Source organism: Kwoniella shandongensis, chromosome 8 (genome assembly GCF_008629635.2).
Source record: "Kwoniella shandongensis chromosome 8, complete sequence".
Taxonomy (NCBI): domain Eukaryota; kingdom Fungi; phylum Basidiomycota; class Tremellomycetes; order Tremellales; family Cryptococcaceae; genus Kwoniella; species Kwoniella shandongensis.
In genome coordinates this window covers 1,038,601-1,054,784 of record NC_089294.1, presented here as the reverse complement: position 1 = coordinate 1,054,784, position 16,184 = coordinate 1,038,601, and the positions used below count along the sequence as shown (strand labels likewise).

At 47.8% G+C, this 16,184-nt stretch overlaps 3 protein-coding genes across 3 annotated transcripts; 1 reads left to right on the top strand and 2 right to left on the bottom strand.

The window, feature by feature from the left end:
* Positions 1-8,940: 8,940 nt before the first annotated feature.
* Positions 8,941-9,479, bottom strand: CI109_104835 (mitochondrial 37S ribosomal mS33 domain-containing protein; the record flags this gene model as incomplete). The annotated part of the gene is made up of 2 exons (XM_032007305.1): positions 8,941-8,975; positions 9,035-9,479. The coding sequence occupies 2 exons, from the start codon at positions 9,477-9,479 to the stop codon at positions 8,941-8,943; spliced, it is 480 nt and encodes a 159-aa protein (XP_031858419.1).
* Positions 9,480-9,987: 508 nt separating this feature from the next.
* On the top strand, positions 9,988-13,268 carry CI109_104834 (uncharacterized protein; the record flags this gene model as incomplete). The annotated part of the gene is made up of 3 exons (XM_032007306.1): positions 9,988-12,577; positions 12,637-12,778; positions 12,836-13,268. The coding sequence occupies 3 exons, from the start codon at positions 9,988-9,990 to the stop codon at positions 13,266-13,268; spliced, it is 3,165 nt and encodes a 1,054-aa protein (XP_031858420.1).
* Positions 13,269-13,559: 291 nt separating this feature from the next.
* CI109_104833 (uncharacterized protein) lies at positions 13,560-15,998 on the bottom strand (the record flags this gene model as incomplete). The annotated part of the gene is made up of 10 exons (XM_032007307.1): positions 13,560-13,916; positions 14,005-14,092; positions 14,171-14,293; positions 14,376-14,457; positions 14,520-14,627; positions 14,704-14,791; positions 14,928-15,104; positions 15,209-15,273; positions 15,484-15,752; positions 15,910-15,998. 10 exons carry the CDS (start codon positions 15,996-15,998, stop codon positions 13,560-13,562), a joined length of 1,446 nt encoding a protein of 481 aa, XP_031858421.1.
* Between the last annotated feature and the right edge of the window lie 186 nt (positions 15,999-16,184).

Below are 16,184 nucleotides of genomic sequence, written 5' to 3'. Positions count from 1 at the left end.
AACAAGGCTGAAAAGGTAGGATCACTAAGACAAACAAAAACCCAAAAACAAGACGAGGGATGTCATTGTGCAGATTTCTTTTCTCCTTTCTTAAGCACTAATACTCTTTTCCTGTTGCTTTTCTGTTCATTGTCATGCTCATCACCACCCTCCAACACTGTTTATATTACTGCTACTCATCACATTGCACTTGTCTTTCTCTTAAAAGGGAATTTTCATCCACCAACCTCTTACCATATGATCCTGTTTTACCGATCTTGTGTCCACTGCACCAGAGAAAGTAATTCATGATATCATACTCCAAACCACATGATTGTTGCTTGCTCTAGCAGCTTGCACAACAGTCAGCTTTGTCTTTCATAGCCTTTATTCACATATTATGCATGTGGCTTCTTATTCATCATGCAACAAGCTATAGCAGAGAAGAGACATCAGAGGCGGGTCTGATGACAAGCCTGTACTGGTCATGCGAGATACAAACAGGTTCAAGATATAGCAAATAGAAACCAAGTGTACAAGACTTGGTCACATGGATGCCAAAGTGGCAACACCTAGTTTGCCACCCATGTCCAACTTTACTTTTTCTCTATCTATTCATCCACTCTTGCTTAGTAATCTTTCTTGAACCTCTGTCAGCTCTCTCATAGCTTAGTGAGCTTTATTCAGCTTTCACTTAGTAATCAGCTTAGTCATGACAAGCTCTGGTGGTAAAATGAAATTCAAAAGGTATACAAAAGTGCCACTCTCTCTTCTTATACACACACACACACCCCCTCTTCCAGCTTTGAACTGAATTTGTATCATACTACTAGCATAGTGCACTCAAGAGTCCATGTCAGCCTCACTGACAAACATGTGATACCCCTATTGGGCTAGAGCCATCCACTTAGATCCCCTTGGTGATGTTGTGGCATGACCCCATTGTGAGGCTAATATGGCCGCAATGGCATCAGATACCCTTCATGACATGCATGATATCATTGCTGAACACGAAGTGACATCACATCAGCAGTGACCATTACATCATCACACCAACGATAACATTGCACAATGTGGATGCTAGAGAATGACATCAGAGGCAAAATCATTGGTCAATATAGCACGGATTATGTGACCTGCAAGATGTGACATCACTCAATCCCTGACAGCTAGGGCATTGTATCTGAAACAGTATGGCCACAAGATGGTCATCCCTTGAGAAGACTGTAGATCCTTTGTGGTGACATCGACCCCCATTCATGTCCCCCTCTTGGGCTCACAAATTGGTGTCGAGGATTCATGCCTGGTCGTCATGCACCATGACATAAAATGACATAGTTGACATATATTGTGTGATATGTCATAGTCCTTGTTGTCTTTGCTAGCTGCAAGTCATTAGTGTTACCAAAGTGACATCACAGTCACTTCTAACACAGTGAGATGAGCCTTCATCATATCCTGAAGCCACCTTTGTTCACCTTTGTGGTCTCTGTTATTGAGCTTTGAGGGCACCAGGTAATGATGTGACTGTGTGAGTGACATCACTCCCTTGAGAAGCACATATTGTATCCTTTCTCCGGTGGGATAGCTGTTTCAAAATTCACACAGTCTGATTACAGGGGACTGCCCTTCTTGTCTATATAACAAGTAAACCTTCCCCGATTCCGATTGCATATTCTCTTCCCTTATTCAACCCACAAGTCTCACCTATACTCCACAACTTTGTTTTTCTCCAGATTTCACCAGAACTTACAAGGACAATGCCAAGGGAAACACAAGAGGGACAATCATCCCACAGCAATGCAGTGATTTCTCACTATGGATATAGTCATGTGATGCCAAGTTCTGCAGAAAACCAAGCTGCACTCGCCTCTGGAAGCACTTCTAAAGGTTCCCTCTTGCCCGGAGTCAGGGAACAGTTCCCTGAGTACTTCTTATCTTCAGCTGGCTACAATACAAGGTTTCTGCCCAGCATAGATCAGCCTGTCTCACAGAGTGAATGCAAACTTGCACCCATTCAGCCTATCCACACTTTTGTGCATCATGAATATGCACAAGGGCGGGCAGCAGGTAAAAGGGCAGCCTGTCTCTCGGCCTCGGCCAACTTGTATGTGCAAAGGGCGCACAACTTGTGGAGATCACAAGGACCAAAATGGTGAATTTTGTGGGAGATCAATTGCTGATAGTGCTCGCTCGCGTGAAACCAACACTTGTAATCGATGTGTAGGTGGTGTTTCTCTTTCATATCATTCTGTGATTGTCACAGACAGATGTCCTTCTTCACTAACCTCCACTTCATGGGCATCCTAGCGAAGCACCAAAACACGGCTCAGGGCAAACACATACCTTACACCTGCAGAGAGGGACACAGAACTTGCTAAGTTGGAGAAATGGGAGCTCAACAGACAACACAAGAAAAAGTAGCATGGCAAGTCCAATACATGCCAAGTGAGTAGAATGTATCCCAATTTGTGTCCTGCAGAAAGTATGTATACTCTAATTGCTATGAATGAGCACACGTGTTTTGCTAACTGACCCATGATTTCTGTTAGGTGTGCTTCTCTCTCAAGTCATCGTTATCACTCTGTCCTTGCCTTCTGAACCAAACTGCACTGCAACCCCTTAGCCACACAAAATCTCCATGTTCCTTTAGTCCCTCTAAATTCTTGTTTTCTCCATTGAGCCTCTAGTATAGTTCCTTTGGTTCCCGTCTTGCTGCATTTCCCCCTTATCACCATAAAGTTGCTAGCTCTTTTGAGTGTCAAGTCAGTCACACTTATTTATTTTGTTTATCAGCTTTGCCAAAAATGATCACCCTCTTCCCCTGTGGATAGGTCTGCCGTCCATCACACTAGTCATCCATATCTTTTTATCTCCTATTGCTAGATTTTGTATTTCTCACCCTCTTCACCAATAGCTGTTGATACGCTTTTCTGTCCTGGGCAACTAGCCAATTATGACAAACACACATCCCCATGCAAACTGTTGATGACCATCCGATCTATAGCATTCATCTTCACTTCTTCTGTATTTTAGTAGTAAGTTGGAGTTTAGATAGATGGTAGTACAATACCTTGACCACACCACAAAACCTGTACGCATACATCCATTCTATTCTAGCTTGAATTGGATGCAGACAAACCTCAAATTCAACAAAAGCAAGATTACCGTTGAACAAAGAACTGGATGGTAATTTTCCTTGTCCGTTGATCTTGATGATACTATGCAGGGTGTCCTATGAGGCCTACCGTGGAGTGCTAAACCATGTCAACTGTCACTGGTGCTCTGTTACAGCTAGGTATGATTTGTACATCGATTTGGCGCCCAAATGTTTGACTTTGCGTCTGCCTGTATCCACTCATGTTGATACTGTAGAATATTACTGATGGACATGACTGACAGGACTCTCAAATAGTTCCCACAGTTCTGGTAGTGTTGCTAGTACTTATATATACATGAGCCAAGGTCTTGTACAAAATTATTGCTGTGACAAATGTATATTCCTCAGTCTAGTTCGCCATTATTGTACAAGTGAAGTTTTCTCCCTGTCAGCCCCAGATCCTGTACAGTTGTGTACCGGCTCGGCCTAGTCATGTTAGGACACAGACCTATCAACACTTTGTATCGCCCAGTACAGGCTTATCCTCAGACACGCCTCTGAGACATGTGTGACCTTGGAAGAAAGAATTAGATCCTCTTACACACACTCTGCTCTTGCTTGTTCCATGTTCGGCCCTACTCTGCCCCACTATCTTTTTCCACCTCAAGCCTCCACTGTATCTTTCCACCTAATTCATGACTACTTCTCCCAAAGGCTTCACCAATCACCTTTTCCAGGTGCTCTTCCTCCCGCCAGTTGGTATTTGGTCTGAATGATAAACTTTCAGGTTTGTATGTCACAAGATAAGTGACATTCTGAGGCTTGCTCCAGATCACGGATCTGGCGCAATTGGGTTCTGTGATGGATCCAGCCACAGTCCTTTGATCTCTGGGCAAAAAGATATCAGACAGACAAAAGTCTTGTTTGATTTTCATCCCAAATTCTATTCTCTCAATTTTGCTAGCAACATCATGCTTTATCAACTTGTGCCTCACAGTCATAGGAAACCCTGTGGTAGGAGTGTCTGGTGCACTGCCTGTACCAGATTTTTCCTTGGTTCCATCAAAGCCATAGGCTTTGATGTGCAATGGCAACAAAAGGCTGTCATCATTGTCTTGCATCTCCATATGAGTGTCCATTTCCTCACTCCTGTTGGGCATTCTCTGTTGTTCTGATTGGACAAAGGTCATGGTACAGTAGAGCTTTCCGCGAACTTTGATAGGTGGGAAGGACAGGTTGCCAAGTTGAAGGGTTCCTGCTATGTCTCTCTGTGTTATCTGCTCTATTGGAAGTGTGAGGTATTGCTCTGTCCTGTTTGCACCTGTAGCCATGCTTGGAGTTGTTCTATCATCTATGTCTTTGGAAGTCCATGCATAGGAGGTGCTGGCAATCCCTGATGCACTGTCACTGGTTGTCCAGTCTTGGCTGGGGATGAAATGATGTGACATACTGATCACTAGTAAGGTGGATGCTATAAATGAATAGTGTGCTTGGGTTTGGGTGAATACAATTGGATACTTTTTCATCAAGGTGTTGGTTGCAAAGGTCCCCTGCCTGAAGAGTATTGTAGTGTGGGGACAGAGAAGCCTGTGGCTGAATGACTTCTAGAAGTCATAGGGATTGTGTGATTCCTTGGAGATCATTGAAGATCATTGATTGCTGATAGTATTGGTGAGGGACATGCAGCATTTGAGTCACAGAAGATCATATTGGCCCTTCATGTGCATTGTGAAGGTCTTCCTACTAGTTGATCATCTGGAGTTTAAGAGCATTGCGACTTGCTTAATGGTGTAGTGCCTACTCAGTGGCCAGTCACTCAGTTGATAGCTAGTGGCAGAGGAGGATTCAATGTGGGCTAGTAATTGCGCAATTTGATGTAGGAAGGGATATAAGATATAGCATAAATATGACAAGTGCAGATAGTCACAACAATCTCTAAAGGCTCAGTTGATGATGCAATACCACACAGCAATGACTAAATCAGAGTCAAAGTGGTCTAATAAATGACAGGATGAGCGGAATTCTAGCTAAGAATGATAGGAGCACCAAGTAAAGGATACCAACAAGCTATTTGAGTGCTGTGACCTTGAACAGACTATGTGTTATTGTGAGTGACAATTGCAGAGATAGCAGAAATGATGTTAGACAACAATACACTAAGATAAAAAAGGGATACATGGATGAGAGTAGCCATTCTCTGATATATATTCTTGCAACTGTCTACTTTCTGTCATCATTCAGCAGTACTCTGCTAGATCAGCACCTTTGTGGCGGAATCAGAGGATAAAGTGGTACATCAGACCCTGTTTAACATCTTCAACAAGTTTCATAGCATAGAAATAGCAAGGACAACAGCATGGCTGTCAGGTAACAGGAGTCATATGGTCTGTGTGGCAATGACAGACATTACAAGTGCCAAGGACTCATGTGTGATGTCAGATTTGGGTTTTATTCCTTGGGGATATGATTCAAATGCAATGTGAATTGACAATTATCTACTTCATGGTTAACAAGGTACATTGTGATAAGTAATATCCACAAACAAACAAGAGCAACATTTCGGGTATTGAGATAGCTAAATATCTGGGGGAAACTAAAGACTATTCAACAATTTGTCCATATGGACAATGTATACAAGTGTGGATTTCACGAGAGAATTGACAAGTTGTGCCCAAAATGAAACAAAAGTGGTCGAGAAAGATGTTGGAAAATGGTAATTGGCTTGGGATGTTCAGTTCTGTCAATGCCTCCTAAACCTGTCCCTTCTGTGTGCTCCAAGCAGTTCTGGATCCTCCAACTCAATACCCCAAGAAACATCTCCTCGAACTTGTTGGCCATCTCCTCCAAATGTTTTATCAAGCAGCAACCTCATCTTCTCTTCATTCTTCACATGATGCTTGAACTTCAGGGTTGCAGGGATGTATGTCACTCGGAAATGAGTACTCTGGTTGTGGGTCTGGGTTGTGAGCTTGTCACCTTTGTACACAGAGATTGTACCAGCCTGAGGGTCACATTCTTGTTTCCAGAATGCTTCGAGCAATGAAAAGTCTTCAGCCAGTTTCATCGTGAAAGCAACCCTATCAATCTTGCTTGCGATATTGGCCTGGATCAATGGATGCTTGGGGAAAACCGTATTTGGATCGAGTTTCAGGGTACCAGCTTCAAATTCAGCCAGTACAGACTCAATAGCATCATCGTGTGACAAGTCATAATCATCAGCTCTTCTCCTGTTGGCTTCTTCCTCAATAGCATAAGCCTCTCTCTCAATGCGTGTCTCGCGGTTACAAGAAGCTCCAGACGTTTCTGACAACAGATTTGGGATGGTCATTGAGCAATGAAGTTTTCCTTGAACATTTAGGGGTGTCACGTCAGAGGGATCACTGGATGAGATGGTTCCTGACACATCTGTGTCAGTGATCTTGTTCAAAGGGATGGAAAGGTATTGCTCTGTAATGTTGGCCTGCCGCCCTGGTCTTGTCTTCTCTTCAATATCCTCCCTGTCCCAGTGAAAGGTGGTGTCAGCAAGTGATGATGCAGTGTCGTTGGCGGTCCATTCTCTGTTGGGGGTGAAAAGGAGCGGCTTCATGTTCACAGAATTGGATTGCATGATGTGAATGTTATGTATGACAAGGCTGGGCTTGGAGTAAGAGAACTGTCTATGCGCTTGTGCACATTTCACAATAGCAAACCAGTGGCTACTTTTTTTCCAACTTCCAGGGGATTTGATATAATTGAGGCCAAGCAACTGTATAGCTCAATGACTTGCTATGACACAAAGTGATGTCATACAACTTGAGTGATTTGTCAGCAATTTACACTGTGGTGATGTCATTGGAAGAAAACCTTGTCTTCCTGACCAAGGATGATTTCATCTGGTTTAGGTGATCTGATGGTAATCAAATAGTAGCTGGTGATGTAATTGGCCAAGGAAGACGCAGTGTGCAACCCCCCAGAAGACCATACAGTTCTTGTATACACTTGGTGGGTGTTCTTGCCAATATCATGCATGCACTGCAGAAGGCCCCCTTTGACCTTCTTTGAAGACATGGCCTTCTCATGAGCAATACGACTGATCTGCCCTTGTTTTGCTATACCCATGTATCAAAAGAGTCCTCACTGTCAATGGATAGTGACTGCATGCAAGACCCATATGTAACTTCCCTCAAAGCATCACCTTTCCTAGGCATGAGTCCATCTAGTCTTGGTTGTCTGTTTTAGTGAAGTGTCACACTTCTTTGGGATGCAAAGTGTCCTCTTACAGGCCCACTGTGTGCCTATGTCAATTGAGCCTAGTCTTCTTCAGTGTAACTTGACTATGTCTGCTCTGATGTGGTTCAATGTGCTTGTTGAGGGCTGAATACCAAATGCATAGTGGGGCACTGAACAGTCACTAAAGGTATTTGATCATACACTACCAAGACGGTGCCAGGTTAAACTTGGCAGATAGCATGGTGGCTATGAAAGATTTGCAACAAATTATATCTTCTGTAACTATTAATCCATTTCCATATGTACTGAGATATATTGACACCAAAACACAAAGCTCAACACCCTCCTTCATCCCCATAATCTCCTGAATGAAGTCCCACATGCTTCATCTTTAGAGGTCCCTTGGATCAATGAAGGCTTCCAATCTTGTTGTGCCTTGAATCTTGATTTCTTCTTCCTCAAAAATGCCTTGAAGCGCACTACGTTTGGACTCCTTGTCCTGTGTGTCAAAGTCGGACGTGAAGGTGGTTTCGTCTTTCAGGAACTTGAATTCGAATAGAGAAGACGTCTCGATAGGCTCGAGCTCGTACCTACCCGACCCAGCTGCTCTGTGGAGTGGGATTGTCCTGCGTTCACTGAATTGCGGTCTGCCAGAGTCCAACCAGTTTGTAGTAGAACGTTGGACTGGGGTCAGTTGAAAACTCAACTTTTCGACTCCTGCAAGTGCGCCTACTTCACGCAGTGGATGTTTGACAGTATTTGGGAAGTCGCAATAGTTGACACTCCTAAGACGACGAAGATGAATCGGAACGTTGTGAGCCTCGGCAGTCTCATGGTCGGGTGCGGACCAGTCTACCGTCCCCTCTACGGCGTCATCGCTAACTTCCGACCAAACGGAATCGAAGAACCTCTCGTGACCCGTTTCGTTGTGCCATTCAACCTTCCTCTGGGAGTCATCAAAGAGATGGTCAAATGTGGACAACTGTCGAGGCAATACGAAACACACTTCGTCAGTACCAGGGGAAGGTCCGCGCCGAGCGGATGAGTCGTTGACGAGTGTCTCCTCGTCGCTGTCTGACCTTCGCCATCGCCGATAGAGGGGGTCCGTGGGAAACATGTGTGGATACGATGCCAGAGGTGCAGCTGTGTATCGGTTGTTTCGTAAATGTGAGGGAAATAGAGGTCTGGTGTCAAACAATAGGGAACCGCTAGAGTGTGGGAGCGAAAGCGTTGAGTAGGGAATGAGGATAGAAGAATGAGTATGAACGTTGATACACCTTTCGACGCAGCTGGTCCATATCGCTCTGTCCGGTCTTCCTATGTCCAGTTTCGGCTTACCCCTCAATCCTCCTTTCAGGCGAAATCTTGAGGCGAAACAAAGATGGGGATGCCTTGTCTCGCTGGACAATGTTTTCCCGTGCTTCAAAGGAAAGCGGTTGAGACGAGAGCAGCATACAATTCAGTGCTATCAAGTCAGTAGGTATGTGGCGTATGGTTAAGCGTGGTAGTGATGTGCAATGCATGCTAAAATGGTGCGTAAAGGGGGCTGCTCGGATCTGCAGACGTGTAATCAGCGACCGTTCTTCGCCTTCTTCCACGAAAAAGAAAAACGTTATCACTCACGCTTGACCAGCCTCTCAGCTCGTAAGCGTCTATTTCTTCTTCATCTGAGACCTCCTTCCTTGTCCTGGAGGGTAACAATAATCAGCTGACTGATTCGCAACTGATGATCGTCGCCGCACTCACCCTTCCTGGGAGGACCCTTTCCGAACCTCCTTCTCCTTCCGACCCTTATCAACCTTCTCTGCTCAACACCATCTTCTAACCATCCTAATCCTCTCTTCCTCTCCACCTCCTTCAATCCTTCATCTACCAGCTCGTTCTTTCTCAACATGTTTCCTTCACCCTTCCATGTGATATTCTCCATGATGACCTTTCCTCGTCTATTTCTGATTTCGGTAGGCAGCTTCTCGCCATCCCATCCCGCGAATGGATTACTGGGTAGGTTCTTGTTCAACAAGGAGAGTTTGGGGAAAGGGTTGGTGAGTTGTGGGTAGTAGGTCGCTATTGATGGTCCGCGAAGTCGTTTACGGAGGTATTTGGTTCCCATTCGCGATGAGGTGGGGTTCGAGAGGGTCTGGAAGATCGGTGATCGTAGGGAGGAGAGCAAGTTGTGGAGATTGGGCGCCATGATGGGCAGACGAGCCGGCCTGGCGTGAGAGTATAGGAGCAGAAAGTAGGGGTTATGCGTGTATTGAGTGAATATTAAGCTGTTCAATGTTGCATATGAGCTCTTGACTTTTGTCGAACTGGGTTGCAAGGACGAGGAGATCCGTCCGATTTGATAAGCCCGAGTTTCCAGCGAGTGAAAGTATTCCACGTCATTTGTTCAACTTCCGGTGGAACCCTCCGATAACCGTATTGCCACGTGGCTTCTCATCTTATTTTTTATCTGGAATCGGGAGAGATCACGCCATTCGGTGACTGTCACTGTGTTCGTAGTATCAGAATGAAAATCCGAATTATCATCAACCATCTTCTGCTTCATCCCAATCACACTTCTCCTATATCAATCGACAACTCCCCTTTTCCCTCTTCTTCTCTTTCTTTCCTTCCGTCAAAACAGCTCACAAGAGCTCTACATTACCACTTTCTTTCTCACACCTCTCATTCCTTCTTGCCACTTTCTCTGATTCATCATGGCTCCAACCATTCTCACCACCGCTCTCACCTCCGCACCAGGAGTTCCCGCCAAGAAATCTCAGATCGCCACCGTCAAAACCGATGCTGGAATCAACCTCGATGCGGATGGATCTGCCACCCCTTACTCCTCGACTTCCACCGCCGTGTCTGAGGACGGGGAGAAATACGGATCGAAATCTATTCCCGAGGCAGTGTCAGAAGCCTTAGAACAATCATCGATCCCTTCACCTACCGACTCTGGTTACTTCAACCACCTTCTGTCATCCGCGCTCCCTGTGCCCACCACCAAGACCGGCTCTGTCGTTTTCGGATCGGCCATCGAGACTCTCGAGGCGCTCGCTGTCAAGTACTCCGAGTCAGTCTGGGTCTACGATGATGCCGTTCAAGTCGGTTTCGGCTCCCGTCTCGCTGGCTTCGAGTCGCGAAAAGTCAACGAGCTGCAGACTCGTGAAGGTGCTGGTCTCGAATTGGCAGGTTACGCCAAGAAGTCCACCGGTCGATTCACCGTCTTCGCTTCTGTCAAGACTCTTCCCTTCCTCCTTCCTAACCTCGAGTCGATCGAGGGCGATGTGATCATAAACGTTGCATCCACCTCAACCACCGAGTCCCTTGAGATCACCGACGCTCTTTACACCCCGGGTGTCATCAAAGCTCTCGCCTCTCTCCCTCAAGGCTGGGACGTTGTCTTCTCTTCCGGCAAGAAGATCGTCGACACCGCTTCCAAGCTCTATGGTGGCGAAGCCCGAAAGGTTGTCCACGTTCTGGAGAGCACTTTCTCAGGTCGAGAGACGACTTCTTACGTCTTCCCTGCTCCTCAATCCACTCAGGTCGAGGACTTCGCGATTCTTAACGGGGCCGCATCCTCAATCTTCGTTGCTCCCGCTGGAAAGCTCGCCTCATCCATCGCCGCTGCTCTTCCTCAGGGAACCGGTTTGATCACCCTCAACACACTCGCCCCAGAGTCCGACTCTCTCTCCGCCGCCTTGACTTCGTCCGAGGGAGCTGAGCGAAAGACTGTGTCTGTCCTCGGAGCTACCAAGGCCGATGCTGAGGCACTCAAGGCTGTCGTCCTCGCTTCCCTCTATGCGGCTTCTGGTTCGAGCAAGGCTGTTTTGCCTGTCGTCAAGTCTGTCGTTGCGACTTCCGCTTCGGACGCGCTTACCATCACCTCCGCTGGAAACCCTGGCAAGGTCGTGTCTCTTTACACTGGACCTTTGTCGCCCTTCCCTCAGCTTCTTTCTCACCTCTTCCTCTCTTCTCCTTCGCTCTCCACTCAGCTCGCTCAGTTCGGCTCTGCTTCCGCTCGAGGTGTCAAGTCGATCCTTTCTCTTTCACCTTCCTCCGCCAGCACCACCGAACTTAGCGTGAACGAGCCCACCGATGTGACTTGGGTTTCCGACGCCAACGTCTTCAAGCACGCAGACGTCCTCGCCGATGCCAAGCAAGGCTCTATCCTCGTTCTCGAGCTTCCTTGGTCCGAGGAGGAACTCCCCGTCAAGCTCACTCGAAAGGAGATCATCACCATCAAGGAGAAGAAGCTCCGTGTCTTCCTTCTCGATCTTGATGCTTCTCACCCTGTTCACCCTATCCAGGAGCAGGTCGGCTTCCTCCTTCTCTACACTGGTCAGCAGAAGCTCTCCGGCGGTGTCTGGAAGGTTCTCGACGCATTCCACTCGCACCAGGTCGCCAGAGATGATGTTGAAGCTGCTCAGGCTGCCTTGAATGAAGCCACCCCATCTGAATGGGAGGTCCCTGAGTTGGAAGAGGGCAAGACCGAGAAGGAGAAGACTGCTTGGGAATGGGACGCTCTTCCTGGGTTGGCTGGCACCGTTGCTGCCAACGACGACGAGAAGCCTGTCGTTGCTTCTTGGGAGCTCGCGGCTCGACACCTCTTCTTCCGAGAGGCGTTTGCCGTGCCCGATGCTAAGGTAGTTGACGAGGACACCGCATCCAACACACCTGGTATTGGCGCTCTTCGACCTTCTCAGGCTGACGAGACCTTCCTCGTCTCTGTTTCCGAGAACCGACGACTCACTCCCGCTACTTACGACCGAAACGTCTTCCACCTCGAGCTCGACTCGACCGGAACTGGCCTCAAGTACGAGATCGGAGAAGCTATCGGTATTCACGGATGGAACGACGCAGCGGAGGTCCACGAGTTCTGTAACTGGTACGGTCTCGAGCCCGACGCTCTTGTTACCTTCGCCAGTCCTATCCAGGCCGGTACCATGGAAACTCGAACCGTCTTCCAGCTTCTTCAACAGAACGTTGACCTCTTCGGTCGACCCGGTAAAGCGTTCTACGCATCTCTTGCCAAGCTTGCTACCGCCAAGGCCGATGCCATGACTCTCAAATTCATCTCCGCTCCTGAAGGTGCAGAGTTGTTCAAGAGGATGGCCGAGGACGAGACTGTCACCTTTGCGGATGTCTTGAAGAAGTTCAAGACGGCTAGACCTGGTGTTGAGGAGTTGGTGGGCATGATCCCTGAGATCAAGCCTAGACATTACTCGATCGCCTCCAGTCAGAAGGCTGTTGGGGACAAGGTGGAGCTTTTGATCGTTACTGTCGACTGGCTCGACTCGAAGGGTGAGTGCGGTTGTGTGGAAGATGAGTTGTGCAAGGAGCTAATCTTCTGTTTATTTCAGGCTCTCCTCGATTCGGTCAATGTACGAGATACCTTGCCGCTCTCAAGCCTGGAGACAAGGTTACGGTGTCGATTAAGCCTTCCGTCATGAAGCTTCCTCCTGATGACAAGCAGCCCATCATCATGGCCGGTCTCGGTACTGGGTGAGTGATACAGCTAACTCTTTCTCCAGGACTTCAGCTAACGAAACTTCTGTTTAGTGCCGCGCCTTTCCGAGCGTTCATGCAACACCGAGCATGGCAGCGATCTCAAGGTCAAGAAGTCGGTCCCTTGATCTACTACTTTGGATCTCGATACCGATCTCAAGAATATCTCTACGGGGAAGAGATCGAAGCATACATCGCATCTGGTGTCATCTCACATGCAGGACTCGCCTTCTCCCGAGACTCGGACAGCAAGACCTACATCCAGCACAAGATGTCGGCAGACAAGAAGATGTTGAACAAGCTTCTCAGTGGAAAGGGTAGTGATGCGGCGTACTTCTACCTCTGTGGTCCTACTTGGCCTGTACCAGACGTGTACGAGGCTTTGGTCGGCAGTTTGATCGAGGAAGGTGGAATGGAGAGAACAAAGGCGGAAGAGTTCATCGAGGAGCTCAAGGAGGAAGAGCGATACGTTCTCGAAGTCTACTAAGGTGGATCGAGAGATGGGGATGTGCGGACATTCGGGTGGATCTTGTAGACCGGTACATGCGGATAATGGATGCATTGGTGTTGGTGCCTGTGCAGTACGTGTTGATTCGGGACTTCCGTTATGTTGAGCTCTTCCATGGCGAACTGTGGCTGTGTTCGACCGTCACAAGCGCAAGTCGTCGCAATCACTCGATACAAACCACACCTCAATGCATTGTAACCTCGACCTATGCACAGCAACCCACTTCCATGTACCCGATATTCGCTCCTTCTCGCCATTCATGCCTTCACTCTACTGATCACCCTTGACCACATACTGCTCTATAGTCTGATTTCTAACAATGGACCACCAAAACGCTCTCCAATGTAAAATCGACCCCTTCTCCCTCCTCATATTAACCAAACTCTGACCTTCAGCAGCCAAACTATCACTCGACTTGATCACCAAAACACCTTGAACACTCTTCCCTCCTGCAGGTTTGATAACTCGTATATAACCATTCCCATTGCCTGATCTCGAATGTTGGATCTGGACGTTGTTTTGACCTAGCTCGGATTGGAGATAGGTTTGTAAGAGTTGGAGGGCGGAGGAGGGGGGTAGGGCGAGCCAGAATCGTGTGGTGGATGTGTTCAGATCGCCTGATTGGGTCTGCGAATCGAATTTACATCACATTACATTGTCAGTTGATCAGCATCTTGGTTTGGGTAAGGGCAGTGAAGAGTGTATTGCGACTTACAATGTTACCTGTCATTCGCATGAACTGCGATTCTTGTTGGTTGAATTGACTACCCCATTGCGATTCTGTCATCACTCGCTGTGATCGACTGAGTAGTTGAGGAAATATCAGCATAAAGTCTCTCGAGTGTTTTGCAAGGCAATAGTTCAAGGCAAAGAACACTTACGACGCAGCATATGCTTGAGATGCACCATGACTGAAAGTCGGATCGGCAATCGCCATCATACCGGTCGATCTCAGCCCTTGTGTCAAAGCTTCGGGGATCTGTTCTCGACTCAGTTGACTCGGTCTGCGCGGGTGTCAGGATATCAATCAGCTTATGCTCCCTCCCTCGTCAATCACACGTTTGGTCGGACAACGCGTGGACTCACGTCATACACCACGGATGTGATCTGATACCCTCCATCGTTATTCTCTCCTTCGGATCGATCGTCAACATCGCTAATAGGATCGCTTTGAACGGAACAGATCAGCTCAGATAACACCTTTGTCATTGAGAGTAGAAGCGCACTCACCTCTCGCTTGCCCTCGTATTCTCGTCCAAGGATCATAGTCGAATATTTCACCAGTTCGATACGCGCAGAACTCTGGTGAGTTATCTGACGGTTCGTCCCACGGTGTGTCTGAGGGGTGAAGTCCTTGTTAGTAGTTGTAATATTGGATCGCAGTGAACATTGAACGGGAGGATCGATCACTCACTACCCACGAGAAGGGTGTAGAGGACAACGCCCATACCCCATATATCGACAGGTTCGGCGGCATATCCCTGACCAGCTGGTCCGCCGAGCTAGTTGGCAGAAAAGGAATCAGCATCCAGTCGCCGAATAGTGACTACTGCCCCAATGCTTCGAGGAGTCTCACGCATCCGGTCCGACCCTCCCCTAACGTCCTCTCGCCACAACGGCGACTTCGCCGCAACTCACCTCCGGCGCAACATATGGTAAACTCCCACATCGTCCACTCAACAGTCTCTCTTTACCCTTATGTCTAAACACTGCGCAGAGTCCAAAATCGGACACCTTAAGATTACCGTTCGCGGCGAGTAGGAGGTTTTCAGGTTTAAGATCTCGATGAGCGATACCTTTGGAATGTATGTATTCCTGAGTGTCAAGGTAAACTGTCAGCAGAGCCCCTCTCCAGAAGTGCGATGACAGTCGGGCAGTGCTGGCAGCGCCCTTCTAAGGTTGGAGTGCGCGCTGCTCACCATGCCGGCAGCCATTTGGGCAAAGTAGAATTTGGCAAGATCTTCGGGTACACCGACGTCGGGGGCTATATAGAGTGAAGATCAGCTAGAATCGTATATCGTACACCTGTCTCGAGCGAGAACGAGTAATTTGACAATCAACACCGTCAGGAGGAACAACCCCCTTAACCTCTCAGCAGTTGATTCCTCCCCTCTCTCTCCTCCCTCGGCCCCCCTGCCCCTCCTAGCTCGCTCCGCTGACACCGATCCGCTCGCTTCGCTCACGTGCCACTCACCGATCTTATCGAACAGATCCCCTCCTATCGCCAGCTCCAATAACATATACAAACCCGGCACCCAACCTTCCTTCTCCTTCTCCCTATCCATAACTTCAGAATGTATAAATTCCAGAATATATGGATTTCTGAGTGCTTTGTGTACTTGGACTTCCTTCTGGAGTTCTTTGACGTTGGGCGTACCGTAGCCTAATGAAGGGGAGATGAAGAGGTTGATGACTTTGCATGCGGCGATACGGGAGTGGGTATCGTCGATAGCTCGGAATACCCTGGGGCAAAAGCAAGAGGGTGATCAGTACGAGAAACTCAACGAGTACAGTAAGAGAGTTTTGTTGGATTGGCGATATCTTGCCACAGATAGGAAGAGGTCCCAGTGGTGAAGACTAGGTGTGCTGGGCATAGTTTTGTAGGCTGTTCGCTACTCACTTTGAGAACCCCCCACCTCCAATCTCCTCACCAATCCTATACCCCTGTATCTGGGGATACTTGAGCTGCGAGCCTTCATCGATGTCCATGGCGTAGTCGTTATAGGATAAAGGTAGAGGAGCAACAGCGAAAGTCAAGTTAGATATCCACTTACACAATACTATACTAATGTCATCCCCAGCCTCGTCGTCACGATCCAACATGTCTTTGTCAACCGACGCGTCGATATTTACTTTACGTCAGAGTGGCAAATCACGTGATTTGCGCCCGCGGAT